Source organism: Tachypleus tridentatus, chromosome 12, assembly GCF_004210375.1.
Source record: "Tachypleus tridentatus isolate NWPU-2018 chromosome 12, ASM421037v1, whole genome shotgun sequence".
Taxonomy (NCBI): domain Eukaryota; kingdom Metazoa; phylum Arthropoda; class Merostomata; order Xiphosura; family Limulidae; genus Tachypleus; species Tachypleus tridentatus.
In genome coordinates, this window is record NC_134836.1 from 51578464 (window position 1) to 51605196 (window position 26733).

At 27.8% G+C, this 26733-nt stretch overlaps 1 protein-coding gene across 1 annotated transcript in view; it reads left to right on the forward strand.

The window, feature by feature from the left end:
- The window catches only part of LOC143233313 (AMP deaminase 2-like), an 85488-nt gene that overhangs the window by 17572 nt on the left and 41183 nt on the right, over positions 1-26733 (forward strand). The window contains 12 exon segments of the mRNA XM_076469443.1: positions 161-262; positions 265-312; positions 315-378; positions 2086-2215; positions 2756-2887; positions 4670-4732; positions 4964-5095; positions 6078-6241; positions 9044-9170; positions 11276-11318; positions 11321-11438; positions 11825-11945. Coding sequence (XP_076325558.1) covers positions 161-262; positions 265-312; positions 315-378; positions 2086-2215; positions 2756-2887; positions 4670-4732; positions 4964-5095; positions 6078-6241; positions 9044-9170; positions 11276-11318; positions 11321-11438; positions 11825-11945 — 1244 coding nt within the window.

Genomic DNA, 26733 nt, shown 5'->3' on the forward strand with positions numbered 1-26733 from the left:
TATAAGGAAATTAAGAGAATAAAAAAATTTCACAGAGGGAATAAACTGTAATACTGAGTTAATTTTCAATCTTTTTTTGTTACTTTAAAAATATTTGTTGATAAGTTTGTTTTAGATAAATATGCTATCACTATTTCTTTGTTGAATGTATAAATTACAGACCACCCTTACCACGATCCTCCTATGGTGAAAGACCCTTGGACATGTGTTTTTCCTGAGAATGCTGGATACCAGCTTAAAATGGAAGATGGTGTAATTCAAGTCTCCCTAGTCTAGATGATATGAAAGATGGATGTCGTTGTGATTATCCGTTTTGTCCTTATCAGATTTTGTTCGTGACATGAATTTGATTTGTGCACTGATTGCAGATGGCCCATTGTATGTATCAATTGAAGAACAACATATCATTAACGTTTTTTGTGTACTGTAAATAATTGATAACTACTGTAAATAAATGCTGTATGTGTGTGTATATATATAGGTGTATATGTATATATATATATTGTCCTTTGGAGCACCTTAGATCAAGTCTTCCTTTTGTTTGTATCTAAAGTTATTTTTTATTTATTCTGCTCCAAACATTAAATGACCATCAGAGCTTAAAAATTATACAGCTACAGCAAGTTAAACCAATGTTATGCCATGTCAACAGTCAGTTAATTTTTATATAAATCAAGTATCTTATGTTCAGATATGTGATTGGGAACCCTTATGATTAGCCAGTTATCTTATTATTCTCTTAAGTAATTACTTAAACATATATAGGTTTACATTTTTGCAGTTCATAACTTTTTTACTTCATCACATAGTTTGGTCACCTTGAACAGAAAGTGCAGCTTGTCAACAATTTTACATGCATCAGACAGAAAGCTGATAAGTTTCTGAGTTATATGTATTCATTCTGCAATTTTAAGATATTTTTAGGATATCTAGTAATTTAATGGAATGTGATGCATCTCTCAAGACCATCCCATATATGGTATTTAGATTCAGTGAATGTGAAGGTAATTCCATTCATTCAGTCCTTACTGTAAAAAAAATATGTTGATTGATTTAGTTGTTCTGATCTGCAAGGTAAAGTTAGGTACAGTTGTATCAGTAAGTTGTAGTCTAAAGGATTGTAAGAAATAATTATTAATATTAATGACCTTAACTCTTTAGTTCTGCAGGATTCCCTTATCAGTTGAAATGTCAAACTTGTATCCATATGAAATTGGGTACTGTTCTGTCAGTGTACTTTTAAACTTTGTTATAAACTTCACTTCAAGCAGTTTTACTGAATCAGTAATTGTAACTGCTGCAAAATATATCAAGGACTATTTATGCCATTGCTATTTAACAAGTTCTCATAGGAAAATAAAGTATTTGCAAAGAATGTCCCAAACTTAAAGACTTCATCAGAATTATTTTTATCTTAATTGCAGAGATGTTTCTTAAAAATATGGGGTTGACTTTCTAGGTCATTAGAATCCATATGTAAAACCTGTAATATGTTATGAGAATCAAAATATGGTTTTGTCGCTTCATGAAATAAATGTCAACATTGTGTTTCAAACTCCAGGCTGCTTGCATACTGTTTTGTGATTGTGTTTTCACTTTCAGCTACTTATCTTATTTCTCTATCTTTTTCAAGATTCCTGTTTCCCCATTCCCCACCCCCAGTGGCACAATAATATATCTGCAGACTTACAATGCTAAGAAGTGGGTTTTGATACCTGTGGTGGGTGAGCACAGATAGTCAATTGTGTAGCTTTATGTTTAATTACAAACAAACAAACCCTGTTCTTCCCTTTCTATATTAAAAAAAGGTTTAATAATCTTGGTACTTAATAATGTACCAAATAAAGTAGTGTTTAGAAAGTTTGTTTACTTGTATACTTTCTGAGTTGGGGAAGTATTGAATATTCCATGTTTCACATACATCATTTCCCAAATTTGGAAATAAACTGATATAGTAACATTTTGTGTTGTTTTATATAAACTTATGATATTGTGACAAGTAGATTAACAGACAGTTAAATGACATTAAATTTTAATGTTTAAAAATATGTAAAAAACATGAAAAAGGTAACATTCTATTGTTAGGAAATCATTCTGCTATCGAAGATTAAGTTACTTGTCATCCAAGTATCAGTTGCATGTACTACTAAATGAGCTACAAGAACTGGCTGCTCAAAAAGCTTCTCCTCACCGAGATTTCTATAACATAAGAAAAGTAAGAAATAATTGTTATATCAGACTTTATTTTTATCATCTTAATGATCTTTTGCAGTACCATTTTAAACTTAAATTTTTGTTTATTGATGTTATTTTAATTTCATCAAAGATTTTGACATAAATTTTTTCTACTTTTCTAAAAGTTTGTGTTGTTTTTAATTACTTAATGAGTGTTTGTAATATGTACGTAGCATTATTGGGATTCTTTGTTAATGTTCATTATATGAACTTGCTTTCCAGTTAACATTTGTTTTGAAATCAGTTTATTATTTAGTGAAACAGCTAAAAAAAACTATTGAAACTTGAAGAAAAACAAATTGGAATTCTAAATAAATGCAACACATACAAAAATTTTTATGAAAATTTAAAAATGTGTGAAATATTATTTATGTCATGATTCTAAACTTTTGATCCACTAGAAACTGTGTTGTGTAGTTAATTTATCTTAGCTCTTGTATTTCAGTGAATGGGTTTCATAAATGCCTTTGTTTTAATATGGATGAATATTTAATAATGATTTTTGAATTGTTGTCCCTAGGTGGATACTCACATTCATGCTTCATCATGTATGAATCAAAAACATTTGCTGCGCTTTATTAAGAAGAAAATTAAAACTAACCACGATGATATTGTTTGTGAAAAAGATGGTGTTATGATGACTCTTGACATGGTAAATATTTTTATTACAAAGTTTTGGAGAATCTCAGTAACTATCTGCTGTAATTAAATATTAATTTAGTATAAAAACAGTTACTGGATACCGTAATGGTGTTTGAGACCCATAATGGAGCAAACAAAGGATAAAACTATTAATTTAGTATAAAAACAGTTACCGGATACCGTAATGGTGTTTGAGGCCCATAATGGAGCAAACAAAGGATAAAACTATTAATTTAGTATAAAAACAGTTACTGGATACCGTAATGGTGTTTGAGATCCATAATGGAACAAACAAAGGATAAAACATGTAGGATTTCTCTGGCTTAAACATTTTTTTCTTTGTAACAGTTAGACTTAAATAAGTACAGTAAAGCACTTAGAAGCTTGTTATGAAACAACTTAATATGGAGAAACCACAATTTCAGTAAGGTTACTGGATAAAAAAGTTAATATTGTATACAATCAGAGAAGTAAAGTCAAGAGTACTGTATCATAAAGCTAGTAGTGTGAGAATACTTGTTTTTAATCTGTGAACTTTGTAGCATGAAATAGTGATATTTATTGTAACTATGATTATTTTAGAAAAATTGATAACCTTCTTTAACTGTATGTATTAGCTTTAAGTAAAATTAAAGTAACTGTAACACTCACTTGACACAAACCATATGAAAATAATGTATCGCTACTGTGCAGGTTCAGTTCATTTCTAACATGTGGTTAGTTATTATTAGAATAGCATAGTGGGGCTAAGAACAAATGAGCAAAATTTGAAAAAAAAAAGTCGTGTTTACATATGTATTGTAACTGTAGATGTGTGTTTTAATTATTTGGTTTGTTGAGGAAATGTTTATATAAGAATTGGGCTTTACCTCACACCGTTTAATTTTAATTAATTTGTATAAAACGTTTAGATTTAAATGGTGATAGTGTGTGTATATTTTTCCTTTCAATGAACAAATATAACTTTTGGCAACAAAGACTAATAACTGGTGTTTTCTTGAACAACGTATCACCTATAAGTTAAAAAGGAATATTCTGTTTGGAAGATTGTGATTTAAGACTACACAATCTATCAATAGAGAAAAAGAAAACACAGTAAAATAAAGTAAATCAAACACAATAAATAGCTATCTGTCCAATATTTTGATTATGCTGACATTATCATTGGTATGAGAACAAATTTTAGCCATTGTTAATAAGTGCAAAGAGCAAGAATGACCAACTGTGGTTTTATTGTCTCTGTTTAGCTTGCAGTATGATAAACACATTTGTTATAGGTATACTTGTGCTGTAAGTAAAACAAAGTTAAAATTATATAATTCAGATGAGCATCTAACAGTTGTAGCTAATTACAGCTGATGATGAATAAATCCTCTCATTAAAACCTAAAGCTGACCGCTGTTATTTGTCTAAAACTTTGGTGTTCTTCAGGTAAGTAGAAATTCTGTGTTAATTAACTTTGAATTGATTTTATGATTCTGAACATAGATGTTAATTATCTATAATTTATTAGAACTATACAAAATACGAGATTTTAGTCAGTCAGTTTAATTTGTGAAATTTTGAAGTGATAGTTTAGAGAACTATAAATAACAGTTATCTGTAAGCAAAGTATAATATTGTTTTTTGAAATAGACAACTTAACTCTTAATCATGTATTTGTAGGTCTATATTTCAACTTTATGGACAAGTTAAAACTATTTGTATAAATACTCAGGTCTTCATTATTGTTTTAAAACTGTAAATCACTAATTTTATAAAATAGTAATATAGTTTCTTTTCTTATCTTTAGGTTTTCAAGTCGCTGAATATCACAGCATATGATCTCAGTGTGGACTTACTGGATGTCCATGCTGTGAGTTGAAATCTGGACTTCTCTCAAAAGTTATTTTGTGTAAATCTAGGAATAAATAAGAAATATATCCAAAATTTTGTTTTCATTTTAATAGTCTTAATATTAGTTATTAAGAAACAAATTATGAAAACTTTTTGTGATATTATATAAGTCATGTTATATTGTCTGCATGCCATTTATAATGACTGTCATCAGTAATTTTTCTTTCTAATTGTTTTCTTATCATTTCAGGATCGAAACACTTTTCATAGGTTTGACAAATTCAATGCTAAGTACAATCCAATTGGGGAGAGCAGTCTCAGAGAAATATTTCTTAAAACTGATAACTACATCAATGGCAAGTACTTTGCATCAATTCTCAAGGTAAGCTAACAGACTGATGGACGAAGCTAGTAACTAAAGTACAGCTAACACACTGATGGACAAAGCTAGTAACTAAAGTACAGCTAACACACTCATGGACGAAGCTAGTAACTAAAGTACAGCTAACACACTTATGGACGAAGCTAGTAGCTAAAGTACAGCTAACACACTCATGGACGAAGCTAGTAGCTAAAGTACAGCTAACACACTCATGGACGAAGCTAGTAGCTAAAGTACAGCTAACACACTGATGGACGAAGCTAGTAGCTAAAGTACAGCTAACACACTGATGGACGAAGCTAGTAGCTAAAGTACAGCTAACACACTGATGGACGAAGCTAGTAGCTAAAATATGTGGTTTGTTAAAACCAACTTGCCTTGTTAACTTTGTTTTCATTTTTTTTGTGAAAGCAACAATCAAAGTCATATTCAAGACTAATAAAAATTGTTATGAACTGTTTTATGTTTGCTCGAAGATATGAAGAGAAAGAAAATTTGTGGTATATAATTCTGTATCTACTCTTAATAACATAAGTAATGGTTTTCAAGTGAGACTCAAAACTCAAGCAAAGTTGTTTTAATAAAACAAAATAAGATTATAAACTATGTTTTTTCTCTAGTTATTTCTTATCTAATCGAAGTATGAAAACGTTTTCAGTGTCATGTTCTCTTATAATTTGAATATTGGCTCTAGGATTTTTTGTAACCTAAGAATGAAATATTAAAATTAAAGATGCATTCTTTTATTAGTAGAATTTTAAATGCATTTTTTACTTAAATATATTTTATGAGAAATAAAATGCCCATGAAATAATTATAACATTTTAATAATATTCATTTGCTACAAGATATACTTTGTATTAAAATATTATTAGTATTTTTCTTTTGCTTCTCAGAAGCCTAAAACAGTTTTATTGTAAATTTCAAATGATAAAGTTCATTACAAATTTGCAATCTTAAATATGTTATTATTGCACTATAGGAAGTGATGTTTGATCTGGAGGAAAGCAAATACCAGAATGCAGAGTTTCGACTATCAGTATATGGTAGAGATAGAGATGAATGGGACCATCTAGCTAAGTGGACTGTTGATAACAATGTGTACTCTGACAATGTGAGGTGGCTAATCCAAGTTCCTCGACTTTAGTAAGTCATAAATGCAATATTTTCTCACCTAATTGTTTAATCTATTGGTCATAACATGTGTGGAAAGTTAGAATAGGCATCACTTCTATTGGTTGATAGTTGAACTTCATACGAATGAGAAATCATTTGAAAGCTGTTTATAGATGTAACCAATTAAGAAGAGTCTGTTATGTAAGTATGTTTCTACCTTGATTTATTTTTAAAGTCCAGTGACTTTATCTTTTTTTTTTTTTACTGTAACATTATTGATGTAATTTGCTTTCTATAGTAACTGTTTTCCAAAATTCACGTTACATACATAGCTACTGCACCTGCTGAAGAACAACTGACATTGTATAGCATGATAAAATTTATTTTAAAACTAGATGAGTTTGTAGGTAGTTTGTGATGTGATATTACTTCACAGAAATACCCATCTAATAAATATTCAAGCCTCATAGTTCTTCAGCAACTAAATGTGCACTTCCATCATGAAGTGTCTGTAATGACAACATAAGTACATTAATATTGCTGAAAGTCATTGCTGATAAGGCTGTACACTCAGGAGCAGAATGTAATAGGTAAGCTAGAATATAACGTGAACAGTGTTTAGTTGAACTAATATTTATATCAATGATCTATAATATTTTCAGCTCTTTGGTGTAACACACCTTAACTGACAAAGCATGGCCTATTATGGCAGGAAATATTATTTTCAACAAGGTTTCCTATTTGATAAAAATAATGCATTCTATTCTTTACTAATAGAAATGTAAAATATAATTTTATTAATTGTATAGATTAACAGATTGATTTTTGGTTGCTCTCTAAATACATAGTTTGCTGTATTTGGAAGTTAATATCATTGGGTGAAAGTTATGTTACTACATCACAATCAATGATAATAGCTTGAATCATGATACTTCAAAAGGCTTAGTGTAAATGTTTCCACTTAGAATAGTGTATATAATAACATAATAACACTTCAAGTTCCCAAAATTTGATTTATGCAACCAGCAACTTGGTCTGTTGGTCAGTTTTAGGGATACATCATTGAATGTTGGTTGAAATGCCATTTATGTCAGTCATCAAGTCTTGTGCAGTATGTTTAAATTTGTGAAGTGTTATTTTTTCTTAATTGGTTAGTGGTTGATATTATATTAAGTTACAATTAAAGTGATAGTAATTTAAATAATGTTATTCTGATGTATGTTTCCAAGTTTGGCATGAATGTTACTTGATGTAAGAAATATTTTTAGTTGAGTACTCAACTTATAACTCACTTTTTTTAACCACTTTCAGTTATTTTTTTTCAAGTATCTCATTGAGTACTTTTGTCAAGTAATGAAGTGAGAAAATTTAGTCAAGTGTTAGAAGGACTCATTTTGTGGAGGAGTTTGCTGTACTGTCATAGGATATCCTTAGGAGTTAGGTTGAATATTATAGCAGTATAACACAATGTTACTCTTGTAAAGTACAAAAGCATCAATTAGAATACAACGTATTGTAATGTCATAATGGACGTAAAATAGTTTAAAAATTACTTGTACATATTTTTCATATTTAAATTTCTATAAGATTCCTTAAGAATGCAGTTTTATTGATTAAGAATTTGTCAGAAGGGAACTTCTGTTAGATACTAAAATATTTCTATTAGAGAAAAGAAATTGTTTTGTTGTGTTGCTAAAGAGTAAAGTTTTTAATCGCATTGAATATTTTGTGTTGGTTTTTAAACAGGAAGTTGAGAGTTTTCTACAACTATTTTATTTTTGATCTAATAAAACAAAACCATGTTTTGGAAAAGATTTTACTTACCATCAAAATGGTAAAAAAGTTAAAACCCAATTCAAGTGTTGTTTGTTTGAGTGTGTGTGACAGATGTTGGTTATATGATAAAACATTTATTAAACTATCATTCTGTAACTATGAAAGAAATCAAGTGAAGCAAACAGACCAAAAACTATACAAGTCATGCTGTCATTACAAAACCCTATTACAGTACATATATAAACAACATTTCAGACGAACTGTTATCTGTCATTGTCCAGCTGGCTGATAGGTTCTGGTATTGAATGAAAAACCGTTTGGGCTGAGATTTGTAGGAGACAACAATAGATCTGAAATCCTGATTTTACAGGCCACTGATGTATGGAATGGACAACTCAAGAGTTGCTAGAATCCTTAAAAACAAGCTCCTGTTAGAGTTCCAACTAATCTGATGACACACTCACCAACATTCAGTAAATCTTACGCAGCATGATTGGCTTAAAGTTCTTCAAATAACAATCTGTAGACAGAAGATTCTGATGTTTGTTCATCCATTTGGATTTCCTCAATAAAAATGTAACATGAATGTGAAAGATGTTTTCATTCCAGCTCATAACATATCTAATTGTTGTTCCACATATTACCAAGAAATGGTTAACTCATTAGAAATATTATTTTGCACATGACATCATTGATAAGAAGAATGCTCTTCTCTAGATGGCTAGTTTCAAATCAGGAAATATCTTCTTGCAAAACTATGTGAGATTCTGTTGCTGCTGTGGAATAGAAAATCACTCTTTTAAGATCCAAAACGTTTTCAAGAAGTTGATGTACGCATATATGATACATACATATAGGTGGTAAAAAATGTAAACAGACGGTTGTAATATTCAGTGATGTTTCATGTTCTACTGAAATCATTAAGTAATATTTCATCACTAGTTTCCTAGTACCTTTTTTACACACAAAATATTTAAGTTTATATTTGTAATATTGAAGTCATTTTGTTTTTCACTGATAATTTTTAATGATATACGAATACTTATTTATCCTCAGTGATATCTACAAGTCCATTGATATTGTAGAGAACTTCCAGCAAATCCTGGATAATATTTTCATGCCTTTGTTTGAGGCTACTAATGATCCTCAAAGCCACCCTGATCTTCATGTCTTCCTGCAGTACGTAAGTAAATATCTGTATGTTGTATATGTCATTAACTATGTAGCACTTAATGCTATCTATAGTTTGTGTACAAGGTTTTAATATAATCATAGTATATTAGATTTATATTTCTCTTGGAAAAAACACGTTTCATATTACAACTAATTTATACAGGTTACTGTTTGTTTTGTTGTTAACAGTTAGGTGTTGTATGTCTTAAATTTTTAGTTTCATTCTGTATTTATCCACTTCATAAGGACACTGAACCTTTATTTTTTTATTTAAATATTGTAGATTTATCTCCACTTATCATTTGTGAGACCTTATCTCACAAATTATTACTACAATCAAAAGTGGTTAGTGACAGTTGTAATCAAGGAATACGTTTTATATTCTAGTTTTATTTATGTATAATTTTTCTGCTAAATTTTAAAACAGGCAGATGGTGTTGATCGTTTAAAAACAAAACAGTCAGATGATTTCTTATAATGTTTACTATATTCCCAGTGCTCCTTTAATTTTAAAGAATTTCTGGTTTTCTTTGTTGTCCAGTAAATTATATTTTCCCTATTCTATTTGATATTCTCCATAGTGAGTGTGTTCAGCTATGACAGATTTCTCTGAGTGGGAAAGTCACATGTCATCCACGTGTTCTTTTCATTTTTGATTGGTCTTTCAGTGTATCAATTGTATATTTTAAAACAGCTGCAAGATTTGCTGTAGTCTTCTAAATGCTTATATTTTATAGGATCAGTGGGTTGTTCATTGTCTTATTGGATTTAAAGATTGTTCTGATAATAAATTTTTGCAAATTTTTCAAAGTTTTTAGTTGATATCCTGTACAAAGCTAAAATTCTTTTTACATCTAATGAGGGCTAAAATATTTGCTCTGCTTTATTCAGAAAGGTCCTGGCTATCAAATTTTTATTTGCATGACTGTGGACTGTTAGGTTTGTAATGAAAGTACAGGAAGGTGTGAGTAGGATTTTTGGTGATGTGCATCAAAAGATGGTTGTGTTTTTCTATCTGTGAGGTGAACAAGATGTTTTGGGAGTAGAGGTAAGTTATAAATTATGTAATGGAAGGAGTAAAAGGACAGGCAGACACAGTATGGCTTGTGCACCCAAAGTGTAAGTTTCTAATGTGTCGTAATTGTGTAATTAATCAGATGGAAATTGATTTTAATTGGTAGGAAAAAAATAATTTTACAATAAAATAGTAAAACTAGAAAATTTTTATTTTTTGTTCTATAAGACATTTTCTCATGTCTACCTCATCCCATATAAAAGTCATTTTAATATTAGATCAAGTAACTGAATAACTTGATAGTGTAGGAAACAATTCTTGATGATCAAAAACCCGCTTGAAATAAAAGTGTATCTCAGAATGGCGGATATGGGTATTAACACTTTTATTGATACGGAGAGAACAACGTTTCGACCTTCCTAGGTCATCTTCAGGTTAAGAAAGAGAGAGTTTGAATGTGACAGTTGCCAGACACATCTTAGAGATGAGAGTATAAACGGGTACAGGATTGTAGGAGGCGTTGCAGGGGATGTTAGGTTATTAATTAGTGTAAGTACACCGGCAACGGTCACATTCAAACTCTTTTTCTTAACCTGAAGATGAACTGGGAAGGTCAAAACACTGAGATACAGTGTAAGGAACAGTTTTGTGTTGTTATAAACATAATATTTATAAAATACTTCAAGAGATCTACAATCTGTTCTCAGTGAGTCTTTAATTATTTAATTCAAAATACAAATATTTCTTTATCAGTTCTTACCCTGTTCTACATGTTGAAGATTTACTTCAGTAACCGAAACCATCACCAATCATATACACAAAGTTAGGCTTATGCAGTGTTGGATCTTTCTAAGTTTGAATTTATTTTTTTTTACACACCACTATAATAACTACTGATATAACAATATTCATACAGGAAAGTTTTGTCATTGAATACTTAAAGTAATTTAAAATGTAAAATTTAGTACGTAAAATGTGAAATTTGTTTTAAAATAAACAAATGACTAGCAATAAGAAAAACCACTTCCTTCATGTATTGTTAGCTAGATCATACAGGTCATATTAAGTTATAAACAAAAAAAATGTAATTTCTTTGACAGGTAATTGGCTTTGATTCAGTGGACGATGAGTCCAAGCCTGAAAATCAATGTTTGATCAAGATGTTACCCTGCCATCAGACTGGAGTGATAGTGAAAATCCACCTTATAATTATTATTTGTACTACATGTATGCAAATATGACAGTTCTTAACCACTTCAGAAAGTAATGTAATGTGTAACATACATGGTGCAAAAAAAAACGACTTTATTTTGATTTGTTGGCAAATGAAACAATGTCTCACTAGTTAATTGTTTAAGTTGTCCACATATTTTTATTTTAATCTGTAAAGAACTAATTTAATAAATTATTTTTGATACCCTTTAAGCCTATATAAAGAAGGTGCTTACAATATTGTTATAATAATTTAGAATTCATAAAATTATGTTCACCTAATCAGATTTTAGACATGATATTTCTGTTCATAAATACCAATAAAATTGGTGTATTTAGAAGGGTAAAAAAAAGTTAAAACACTGGTATACTTTTTAAGAAAATATAATAATTGTTTTTTTGTAACTTCATTTATTTGTTATTATTATTTGATCTAGAGAACGTGGGTTTAACACATTCTATCTTCGTCCTCATTGTGGAGAGGCTGGACCAGTACAACATTTGATAGGTGGATTTCTTTTGAGTGAGAACATATCTCATGGTTTGCTTCTACGAAAGGTGAGATAGTGGTATTTTTAAGCATTCTTTGTCATCTATTGTACATTTAAAGCCAATTTAGTTTATTATAAGTACTTTATTATACCTCAAAAATAACCTTAATTAAAAAGGTTTGTTCATAATCTGTGGTAAAAACTTGTATATTTGGTCATCTTGCCCCTGGCCATCCCTCTAGCCTTTGATTACTGAATTTAGAAGTCCTTACCCTCTTATGGCAATTCAGTTGGAGTATGGTAATTTCTTAGTCAAGATAACAGCTAAAATTGACCCCATTTTAAAGGGTTGCATTTTGTGAATATCAAAGCATTCGGAACACAAAATTTAATTTTTCAAGAAATTAATGTTAAATATTGTCAATAAATCAGTAAAAAATATAGGCTACTCCATAACTGATTGTAAATTGCACACTGGAGGTAACAAAGAAATGAAATGATTTGTCAAGAGAAGGAACCCGATAACAAAGTGATTCATGGCAGCTAAGGTAGAAATTACCTTTGAAACTGTCATAAAACTAACTAATACATATATAGCTCTACAAAACTGATACAAGATTTGTGGTTCCCAAAGCAAATAGCTTGGCAAAAAACCAAGTAATGAACACCATGTGGATAGAATCTGGCAAGCAGCAAGTGGTAATATGTCATTACAATGTACGTTTACTTGACTGTTACCTGAAAGAAGAACCACACAAATGAAACCCAGATTAAACAATCACCAAACAGCTACTGAAAAGTTTACTTGAAATTTATGTTATTGGACTTCTTTGGTTGTTGCATGTCTGAACTATTTATAAGTCATAAAAGTATTACATAACATGGGTAAATTAGTGATAGTAATGTTACAACTCTGAAATGACAGTATTACATAACATGGGTAAATTAGTGATAGTAATATTATAACTCTGAAGTGACAGTATTACATAACATGGGTAAATTAGTGATAGTAATATTATAACTCTGAAATGACAGTATTACATAACATGGGTAAATTAGTGATAGTAATATTATAACTCTGAAATGACAGTATTACATAACATGGGTAAATTAGTGATAGTAATATTATAACTCTGGTATGACAGTATTACATAACATGGGTAAATTAGTGATAGTAATGTTACAACTCTGAAATGACAGTATTACATAACATGGGTAAATTAGTGATAGTAATATTACAACTCTGAAGTGACAGTATTACATAACATGGGTAAATTAGTGATAGTAATATTATAACTCTGAAATGACAGTATTACATAACATGGGTAAATTAGTGATAGTAATATAACTCTGATATGACAGTATTACATAACATGGGTAAATTAGTGATAGTAATATTATAACTCTGAAATGACAGTATTACATAACATGGGTAAATTAGTGATAGTAATATAACTCTGATATGACAGTATTACATAACATGGGTAAATTAGTGATAGTAATATTATAACTCTGAAATGACAGTATTACATGAAATGGGTAAATTAGTGATAGTAATATTATAACTCTGAAATGACAGTATTACATAACATGGGTAAATTAGTGACAGTAATATTATAACTCTGAAATGACAGTATTACATAACATGGGTAAATTAGTGATAGTAATATTATAACTCTGAAATGACAGTATTACATAACATGGGTAAATTAGTGATAGTAATATTATAACTCTAAAATGACAGTATTACATAACATGGGTAAATTAGTGATAGTAATATTATAACTCTGAAATGACAGTATTACATAACATGGGTAAATTAGTGATAGTAATATTATAACTCTAAAATGACAGTATTACATAACATGGGTAAATTAGTGATAGTAATATTATAACTCTGAAATGACAGTATTACATAACATGGGTAAATTAGTGATAGTAATATTGTAACTCTGATATGACAGTATTACATAACATGGGTAAATTAGTGATAGTAATATTATAACTCTGAAATGACAGTATTACATAACATGGGTAAATTAGTGATAGTAATATTATAACTCTGAAATGACAGTATTACATAACATGGGTAAATTAGTGATAGTAATATTATAACTCTGAAATGACAGTATTACATAACATGGGTAAATTAGTGATAGTAATATTACAACTCTGAAATGACAGTATTACATAACATGGGTAAATTAGTGATAGTAATATTACAACTCTGAAGTGACAGTATTACATAACATGGGTAAATTAGTGATAGTAATATTATAACTCTGAAATGACAGTATTACATAACATGGGTAAATTAGTGATAGTAATATTATAACTCTGAAATGACAGTATTACATAACATGGGTAAATTAGTGATAGTAATATAACTCTGATATGACAGTATTACATAACATGGGTAAATTAGTGATAGTAATATTATAACTCTGAAATGACAGTATTACATAACATGGGTAAATTAGTGATAGTAATGTTACAACTCTGAAATGACAGTATTACATAACATGGGTAAATTAGTGATAGTAATATTATAACTCTGAAATGACAGTATTACATAATGAGTAAATTAGTGATAGTAATATTACAACTCTGAAATGACAGTATTACATAATGTGTAAATTAGTGATAGTAATGTTACAACTCTGAAATGACAGTATTACATAACATGGGTAAATTAGTGATAGTAATATTACAACTCTGAAGTGACAGTATTACATAACATGGGTAAATTAGTGATAGTAATATTATAACTCTGAAATGACAGTATTACATAACATGGGTAAATTAGTGATAGTAATATTATAACTCTGAAATGACAGTATTACATAACATGGGTAAATTAGTGATAGTAATATTACAACTCTGAAATGACAGTATTACATAACATGGGTAAATTAGTGATAGTAATATTACAACTCTGAAATGACAGTATTACATAACATGGGTAAATTAGTGATAGTAATATTATAACCTGAAATGACAGTATTACATAACATGGGTAAATTAGTGATAGTAATATTATAACTCTGAAATGACAGTATTACATAACATGGGTAAATTAGTGATAGTAATATAACTCTGATATGACAGTATTACATAACATGGGTAAATTAGTGATAGTAATATTATAACTCTGAAATGACAGTATTACATAACATGGGTAAATTAGTGATAGTAATATTATAACTCTGAAATGACAGTATTACATAATGTGTAAATTAGTGATAGTAATATTACAACTCTGAAATGACAGTACTACATAATGTGTAAATTAGTGATAGTAATGTTACAACTCTGAAATGACAGTATTACATAACATGGGTAAATTAGTGATAGTAATGTTACAACTCTGAAATGACAGTATTACATAACATGGGTAAATTAGTGATAGTAATATTACAACTCTGAAGTGACAGTATTACATAACATGGGTAAATTAGTGATAGTAATATTATAACTCTGAAATGACAGTATTACATAACATGGGTAAATTAGTGATAGTAATATAACTCTGATATGACAGTATTACATAACATGGGTAAATTAGTGATAGTAATATTATAACTCTGAAATGACAGTATTACATAACATGGGTAAATTAGTGATAGTAATATAACTCTAAAATGACAGTATTACATAACATGGGTAAATTAGTGATAGTAATATTACAACTCTGAAGTGACAGTATTACATAACACGGGTAAATTAGTGATAGTAATACTACAACTCTGAAATGACAGTATTACATAACATGGGTAAATTAGTGATAGTAATATTATAACTCTGAAATGACAGTATTACATAATGTGTAAATTAGTGATAGTAATATTACAACTCTGAAATGACAGTACTACATAATGTGTAAATTAGTGATAGTAATGTTACAACTCTGAAATGACAGTATTACATAACATGGGTAAATTAGTGATAGTAATGTTACAACTCTGAAGTGACAGTATTACATAACATGGGTAAATTAGTGATAGTAATATTATAACTCTGAAATGACAGTATTACATAACATGGGTAAATTAGTGATAGTAATATTATAACTCTGGTATGACAGTATTACATAACATGGGTAAATTAGTGATAGTAATGTTACAACTCTGAAATGACAGTATTACATAACATGGGTAAATTAGTGATAGTAATATTACAACTCTGAAGTGACAGTATTACATAACATGGGTAAATTAGTGATAGTAATATTATAACTCTGAAATGACAGTATTACATAACATGGGTAAATTAGTGATGATAGTAAGTGATAGTAATATAACTCTGATATGACAGTATTACATAACATGGGTAAATTAGTGATAGTAATATTATAACTCTGAAATGACAGTATTACATAACATGGGTAAATTAGTGATAGTAATATAACTCTGATATGACAGTATTACATAACATGGGTAAATTAGTGATAGTAATACTACAACTCTGAAATGACAGTATTACATAACATGGGTAAATTAGTGATAGTAATATTATAACTCTGAAATGACAGTATTACATAATGGGTAAATTATGACAGTATTACATACTTACATAATGTGTAAATTAGTGATAGTAATATTACAACTCTGAAATGACAGTATTACATAACATGGGTAAATTAGTGATAGTAATGTTACAACTCTGAAATGACAGTATTACATAACATGGGTAAATTAGTGATAGTAATATTACAACTCTGAAATGACAGTATTACATAACATGGGTAAATTAGTGATAGTAATATTAGTAACCTGAAATGACAGTATTACATAACATGGGTAAATTAGTGATAGTAATATTATAACTCTGAAATGACAGTATTACATAACATGGGTAAATTAGTGATAGTAATATTACAACTCTGAAGTGACAGTATTACATAACATGGGTAAATTAGTGATAGTAATATTATAACTCTGAAATGACAGTATTACATAACATGGGTAAATTAGTGATAGTAATATTATAACTCTGAAATGACAGTATTACATAACATGGGTAAATTAGTGATAGTAATATTATAACTCTGAAATGACAGTATTACATAACATGGGTAAATTAGTGATAGTAATATTATACTCTAATGACAGTATTACATAACATGGGTAAATTAGTAAATTATAGTAATATTACAACTCTGAAATGACAGTATTACATAACATGGGTAAATTAGTGATAGTAATATTATAACTCTGAAATGACAGTATTACATAACATGGGTAAATTAGTGATAGTAATATTATTAACATAACTGAAATGACAGTATTACATAACATGGGTAAATTAGTGATAGTAATATTATAACTCTGAAATGACAGTATTACATAACATGGGTAAATTAGTGATAGTAATATTATAACTCTGAAATGACAGTATTACATAACATGGGTAAATTAGTGATAGTAATATTATAACTCTGAAATGACAGTATTACATAACATGGGTAAATTAGTGATAGTAATATAACTCTGATATGACAGTATTACATAACATGGGTAAATTAGTGATAGTAATATTATAACTCTGAAATGACAGTATTACATAACATGGGTAAATTAGTGATAGTAATATTATAACTCTGAAATGACAGTATTACATAACATGGGTAAATTAGTGATAGTAATATTATAACTCTGAAATGACAGTATTACATAACATGGGTAAATTAGTGGGTAAATTCTGAAATGACAGTATTACATAACATGGGTAAATTAGTGATAGTATATAACTCTGAAATGACAGTATTACATAACATGGGTAAATTAGTGATAGTAATATTATAACTCTGAAATGACAGTATTACATAACATGGGTAAATTAGTGATAGTAATATTATAACTCTGAAATGACAGTATTACATAACATGGGTAAATTAGTGATAGTAATATTATAACTCTGAAATGACAGTATTACATAACATGGGTAAATTAGTGATAGTAATATTATAACTCTGAAATGACAGTATTACATAACATGGGTAAATTAGTGATAGTAATATTATAACTCTGAAATGACAGTATTACATAACATGGGTAAATTAGTGATAGTAATATTATAACTCTGAAATGACAGTATTACATAACATGGGTAAATTAGTGATAGTAATAATAATTATAACTAACTAGTAATATTATAAATGACAGACAGTACTCTTACAGTATTACATGGGTAAATTAGTGATAGTAATATTATAACTCTGAAATGACAGTATTACATAACATGGGTAAATTAGTGATAGTAATATTATAACTCTGAAATGACAGTATTACATAACATGGGTAAATTAGTGATAGTAATATTATAACTCTGAAATGACAGTATTACATAACATGGGTAAATTAGTGATAGTAATATTATAACTCTGAAATGACAGTATTACATAACATGGGTAAATTAGTGATAGTAATATTATAACTCTGAAATGACAGTATTACATAACATGGGTAAATTAGTGATAGTAATATTATAACTCTGAAATGACAGTATTACATAACATGGGTAAATTAGTGATAGTAATATTATAACTCTGAAATGACAGTATTACATAACATGGGTAAATTAGTGATAGTAATATTATAACTCTGAAATGACAGTATTACATAACATGGGTAAATTAGTGATAGTAATATTAGTAACATAACTGTAATATTGTAAAATGACAGTATTACATAACATGGGTAAATTAGTGATAGTAATATTATAACTCTGAAATGACAGTATTACATAACATGGGTAAATTAGTGATAGTATATATAACTCTGAAATGACAGTATTACATAACATGGGTAAATTAGTGATAGTAATATTATAACTCTGAAATGACAGTATTACATAACATGGGTAAATTAGTGATAGTAATATTATAACTCTGAAATGACAGTATTACATAACATGGGTAAATTAGTGATAGTAATATTATAACTCTGAAATGACAGTATTACATAACATGGGTAAATTAGTGATAGTAATATTATAACTCTGAAATGACAGTATTACATAACATGGGTAAATTAGTGATAGTAATATTATAACTCTGAAATGACAGTATTACATAACATGGGTAAATTAGTGATAGTAATATTATAACTCTGAAATGACAGTATTACATAACATGGGTAAATTAGTGATAGTAATATTGTAACTCTGAAATGACAGTATTACATAACATGGGTAAATTAGTGATAGTAATATTGTAACTCTGAAATGACAGTATTACATGACATGGGTAAATTAGTGATAGTAATATTGTACATGACAGTACATGGGTAAATTAGTGATAGTAATATTGTAACTCTGAAATGACAGTATTACATAACATGGGTAAATTAGTGATAGTAATATTATAACTCTGAAATGACAGTATTACATAACATGGGTAAATTAGTGATAGTAATATTATAACTCTGAAATGACAGTATTACATAACATGGGTAAATTAGTGATAGTAATATTATAACTCTGAAATGACAGTATTACATAACATGGGTAAATTAGTGATAGTAATATTATAACTCTGAAATGACAGTATTACATAACATGGGTAAATTAGTGATAGTAATATTATAACTCTGAAATGACAGTATTACATAACATGGGTAAATTAGTGATAGTAATATTATAACTCTGAAATGACAGTATTACATAACATGGGTAAATTAGTGATAGTAATATTATAACTCTGAAATGACAGTATTACATAACATGGGTAAATTAGTGATAGTAATATTATAACTCTGAAATGACAGTATTACATAACATGGGTAAATTAGTGATAGTAATATTATAACTCTGAAATGACAGTATTACATAACATGGGTAAATTAGTGATAGTAATATTATAACTCTGAAATGACAGTATTACATAACATGGGTAAATTAGTGATAGTAATATTATAACTCTGAAATGACAGTATTACATAACATGGGTAAATTAGTGATAGTAATATTATAACTCTGAAATGACAGTATTACATAACATGGGTAAATTAGTGATAGTAATATTAGTAACTCTGAAATGACAGTATTACATAACATGGGTAAATTAGTGATAGTAATATTATAACTCTGAAATGACAGTATTACATAACATGGGTAAATTAGTGATAGTAATATTATAACTCTGAAATGACAGTATTACATAACATGGGTAAATTAGTGATAGTAATATTATAACTCTGAAATGACAGTATTACATAACATGGGTAAATTAGTGATAGTAATATTATAACTCTGAAATGACAGTATTACATAACATGGGTAAATTAGTGATAGTAATATTATAACTCTGAAATGACAGTATTACATAACATGGGTAAATTAGTGATAGTAATATTATAACTCTGAAATGACAGTATTACATAACATGGGTAAATTAGTGATAGTAATATAACTCTGAAATGACAGTATTACATAACATGGGTAAATTAGTGATAGTAATATTATAACTCTGAAATGACAGTATTACATAACATGGGTAAATTAGTGATAGTAATATTATAACTCTGAAATGACAGTATTACATAACATGGGTAAATTAGTGATAGTAATATTATAACTCTGAAATGACAGTATTACATAACATGGGTAAATTAGTGATAGTAATATTATAACTCTGAAATGACAGTATTACATAACATGGGTAAATTAGTGATAGTAATATTATAACTCTGAAATGACAGTATTACATAACATGGGTAAATTAGTGATAGTAATATTATAACTCTGAAATGACAGTATTACATAACATGGGTAAATTAGTGATAGTAATATTATAACTCTGAAATGACAGTATTACATAACATGGGTAAATTAGTGATAGTAATATTATAACTCTGAAATGACAGTATTACATAACATTAGTAAATTAGTGATAGTAATATTACATAACATGGGTCTGAAATGACAGTATTACATAACATGGGTAAATTAGTGATAGTAATATTATAACTCTGAAATGACAGTATTACATAACATGGGTAAATTAGTGATAGTAATATTATAACTCTGAAATGACAGTATTACATAACATGGGTAAATTAGTGATAGTAATATTATAACTCTGAAATGACAGTATTACATAACATGGGTAAATTAGTGATAGTAATATTATAACTCTGAAATGACAGTATTACATAACATGGGTAAATTAGTGATAGTAATATTATAACTCTGAAATGACAGTATTACATAACATGGGTAAATTAGTGATAGTAATATTACAACTCTGAAATGACAGTATTACATAACATGGGTAAATTAGTGATAGTAATATTATAACTCTGAAATGACAGTATTACATAACATGGGTAAATTAGTGATAGTAATATTATAACTCTGAAATGACAGTATTACATAACATGGGTAAATTAGTGATAGTAATATTACAACTCTGAAATGACAGTATTACATAACATGGGTAAATTAGTGATAGTAATATTATAACTCTGAAATGACAGTATTACATAACATGGGTAAATTAGTGATAGTAATATTATAACTCTGAAATGACAGTATTACATAACATGGGTAAATTAGTGATAGTAATATTATAACTCTGAAATGACAGTATTACATAACATGGGTAAATTAGTGATAGTAATATTACAACTCTGAAATGACAGTATTACATAACATGGGTAAATTAGTGATAGTAATATTATAACTCTGAAATGACAGTATTACATAACATGGGTAAATTAGTGATAGTAATATTATAACTCTGAAATGACAGTATTACATAACATGGGTAAATTAGTGATAGTAATATTATAACTCTGAAATGACAGTATTACATAACATGGGTAAATTAGTGATAGTAATATTATAACTCTGAAATGACAGTATTACATAACATGGGTAAATTAGTGATAGTAATATTATAACTCTGAAATGACAGTATTACATAACATGGGTAAATTAGTGATAGTAATATTATAACTCTGAAATGACAGTATTACATAACATGGGTAAATTAGTGATAGTAATATTATAACTCTGAAATGACAGTATTACATAACATGGGTAAATTAGTGATAGTAATATTATAACTCTGAAATGACAGTATTACATAACATGGGTAAATTAGTGATAGTAATATTATAACTCTGAAATGACAGTATTACATAACATGGGTAAATTAGTGATAGTAATATTATAACTCTGAAATGACAGTATTACATAACATGGGTAAATTAGTGATAGTAATATTATAACTCTGAAATGACAGTATTACATAACATGGGTAAATTAGTGATAGTAATATTATAACTCTGAAATGACAGTATTACATAACATGGGTAAATTAGTGATAGTAATATTATAACTCTGAAATGACAGTATTACATAACATGGGTAAATTAGTGATAGTAATATTATAACTCTGAAATGACAGTATTACATAACATGGGTAAATTAGTGATAGTAATATTATAACTCTGAAATGACAGTATTACATAACATGGGTAAATTAGTGATAGTAATATTATAACTCTGAAATGACAGTATTACATAACATGGGTAAATTAGTGATAGTAATATTATAACTCTGATATGACAGTATTACATAACATGGGTAAATTAGTGATAGTAATATTATAACTCTGAAATGACAGTATTACATAACATGGGTAAATTAGTGATAGTAATATTATAACTCTGAAATGACAGTATTACATAACATGGGTAAATTAGTGATAGTAATATTATAACTCTGAAATGACAGTATTACATAACATGGGTAAATTAGTGATAGTAATATTATAACTCTGAAATGACAGTATTACATAACATGGGTAAATTAGTGATAGTAATATTATAACTCTGAAATGACAGTATTACATAACATGGGTAAATTAGTGATAGTAATATTATAACTCTGAAATGACAGTATTACATAACATGGGTAAATTAGTGATAGTAATATTATAACTCTGAAATGACAGTATTACATAACATGGGTAAATTAGTGATAGTAATATTATAACTCTAAAATGACAGTATTACATAACATGGGTAAATTAGTGATAGTAATATTATAACTCTGAAATGACAGTATTACATAACATGGGTAAATTAGTGATAGTAATATTATAACTCTGAAATGACAGTATTACATAACATGGGTAAATTAGTGATAGTAATATTGTAACTCTGAAATGACAGTATTACATAACATGGGTAAATTAGTGATAGTAATATTAGTAACATAACTGAAATGACAGTATTACATAACATGGGTAAATTAGTGATAGTAATATTATAACTCTGAAATGACAGTATTACATAACATGGGTAAATTAGTGATAGTAATATTATAACTCTGAAATGACAGTATTACATAACATGGGTAAATTAGTGATAGTAATATTATAACTCTGAAATGACAGTATTACATAACATGGGTAAATTAGTGATAGTAATATTATAACTCTGAAATGACAGTATTACATAACATGGGTAAATTAGTGATAGTAATATTATAACTCTGAAATGACAGTATTACATAACATGGGTAAATTAGTGATAGTAATATTATAACTCTGAAATGACAGTATTACATAACATGGGTAAATTAGTGATAGTAATATTATAACTCTGAAATGACAGTATTACATAACATGGGTAAATTAGTGATAGTAATATTATAACTCTGAAATGACAGTATTACATAACATGGGTAAATTAGTGATAGTAATATTATAACTCTGAAATGACAGTATTACATAACATGGGTAAATTAGTGATAGTAATATTATAACTCTGAAATGACAGTATTACATAACATGGGTAAATTAGTGATAGTAATATTATAACTCTGAAATGACAGTATTACATAACATGGGTAAATTAGTGATAGTAATATTATAACTCTGAAATGACAGTATTACATAACATGGGTAAATTAGTGATAGTAATATTATAACTCTGAAATGACAGTATTACATAACATGGGTAAATTAGTGATAGTAATATTATAACTCTGAAATGACAGTATTACATAACATGGGTAAATTAGTGATAGTAATATTATAACTCTGAAATGACAGTATTACATAACATGGGTAAATTAGTGATAGTAATATTATAACTCTGAAATGACAGTATTACATAACATGGGTAAATTAGTGATAGTAATATTATAACTCTGAAATGACAGTATTACATAACATGGGTAAATTAGTGATAGTAATATTATAACTCTGAAATGACAGTATTACATAACATGGGTAAATTAGTGATAGTAATATTATAACTCTGAAATGACAGTATTACATAACATGGGTAAATTAGTGATAGTAATATTATAACTCTGAAATGACAGTATTACATAACATGGGTAAATTAGTGATAGTAATATTATAACACTCTGAAATGACAGTATTACATAACATGGGTAAATTAGTGATAGTAATATTATAACTCTGAAATGACAGTATTACATAACATGGGTAAATTAGTGATAGTAATATTATAACTCTGAAATGACAGTATTACATAACATGGGTAAATTAGTGATAGTAATATTATAACTCTGAAATGACAGTATTACATAACATGGGTAAATTAGTGATAGTAATATTATAACTCTGAAATGACAGTATTACATAACATGGGTAAATTAGTGATAGTAATATTATAACTCTGAAATGACAGTATTACATAACATGGGTAAATTAGTGATAGTAATATTATAACTCTGAAATGACAGTATTACATAACATGGGTAAATTAGTGATAGTAATATTATTAACTCTGAAATGACAGTATTACATAACATGGGTAAATTAGTGATAGTAATATTATAACTCTGAAATGACAGTATTACATAACATGGGTAAATTAGTGATAGTAATATTATAACTCTGAAATGACAGTATTACATAACATGGGTAAATTAGTGATAGTAATATTATAACTCTGAAATGACAGTATTACATAACATGGGTAAATTAGTGATAGTAATATTATAACTCTGAAATGACAGTATTACATAACATGGGTAAATTAGTGATAGTAATATTATAACTCTGAAATGACAGTATTACATAACATGGGTAAATTAGTGATAGTAATATTATAACTCTGAAATGACAGTATTACATAACATGGGTAAATTAGTGATAGTAATATTATAACTCTGAAATGACAGTATTACATAACATGGGTAAATTAGTGATAGTAATATTATAACTCTGAAATGACAGTATTACATAACATGGGTAAATTAGTGATAGTAATATTATAACTCTGAAATGACAGTATTACATAACATGGGTAAATTAGTGATAGTAATATTATAACTCTGAAATGACAGTATTACATAACATGGGTAAATTAGTGATAGTAATATTATAACTCTGAAATGACAGTATTACATAACATGGGTAAATTAGTGATAGTAGTAACTCTGAAATGACAGTAACATAACATGGGTAAATTAGTGATAGTAATATTATAACTCTGAAATGACAGTATTACATAACATGGGTAAATTAGTGATAGTAATATTATAACTCTGAAAATGACAGTATTACATAACATGGGTAAATTAGTGATAGTAATATTATAACTCTGAAATGACAGTATTACATAACATGGGTAAATTAGTGATAGTAATATTATAACTCTGAAATGACAGTATTACATAACATGGGTAAATTAGTGATAGTAATATTATAACTCTGAAATGACAGTATTACATAACATGGGTAAATTAGTGATAGTAATATTATAACTCTGAAATGACAGTATTACATAACATGGGTAAATTAGTGATAGTAATATTATAACTCTGAAATGACAGTATTACATAACATGGGTAAATTAGTGATAGTAATATTATAACTCTGAAATGACAGTATTACATAACATGGGTAAATTAGTGATAGTAATATTACAACTCTGAAATGACAGTATTACATAACATGGGTAAATTAGTGATAGTAATATTTACAACTCTGAAATGACAGTATTACATAACATGGGTAAATTAGTGATAGTAATATTACAACTCTGAAATGACAGTATTACATAACATGGGTAAATTAGTGATAGTAATATTATAACTCTGAAATGACAGTATTACATAACATGGGTAAATTAGTGATAGTAATATTATAACTCTGATATGACAGTATTACATAACATGGGTAAATTAGTGATAGTAATATTATAACTCTGAAATGACAGTATTACATAACATGGGTAAATTAGTGATAGTAATAATAACTCTGAAATGACAGTATTACATAACATGGGTAAATTAGTGATAGTAATATTATAACTGAAATGACAGTATTACATAACATGGGTAAATTAGTGATAGTAATATTATAACTGAAATGACAGTATTACATAACTGTAAATTAAATGAATATTATAACTCTGAAATGACAGTATTACATAAACATGGGTAATATTAGTGATATGACAGTATTATTAACATGGGTAAAAGTGATAGTAATATTATAACTCTGAAATGACAGTATTACATAACATGGGTAAATTAGTGATAGTAATATTATAACTCTGAAATGACAGTATTACATAACATGGGTAAATTAGTGATAGTAATATTATAACTCTGAAATGACAGTATTACATAACATGGGTAAATTAGTGATAGTAATATTATAACTCTGAAATGACAGTATTACATAACATGGGTAAATTAGTGATAGTAATATTATAACTCTGAAATGACAGTATTACATAACATGGGTAAATTAGTGATAGTAATATAACTCTGAAATGACAGTATTACATAACTGTAAATTAGTGATAGACTGAAATGACAGTATTACATAACATGGGTAAATTAGTGATAGTAATATTAT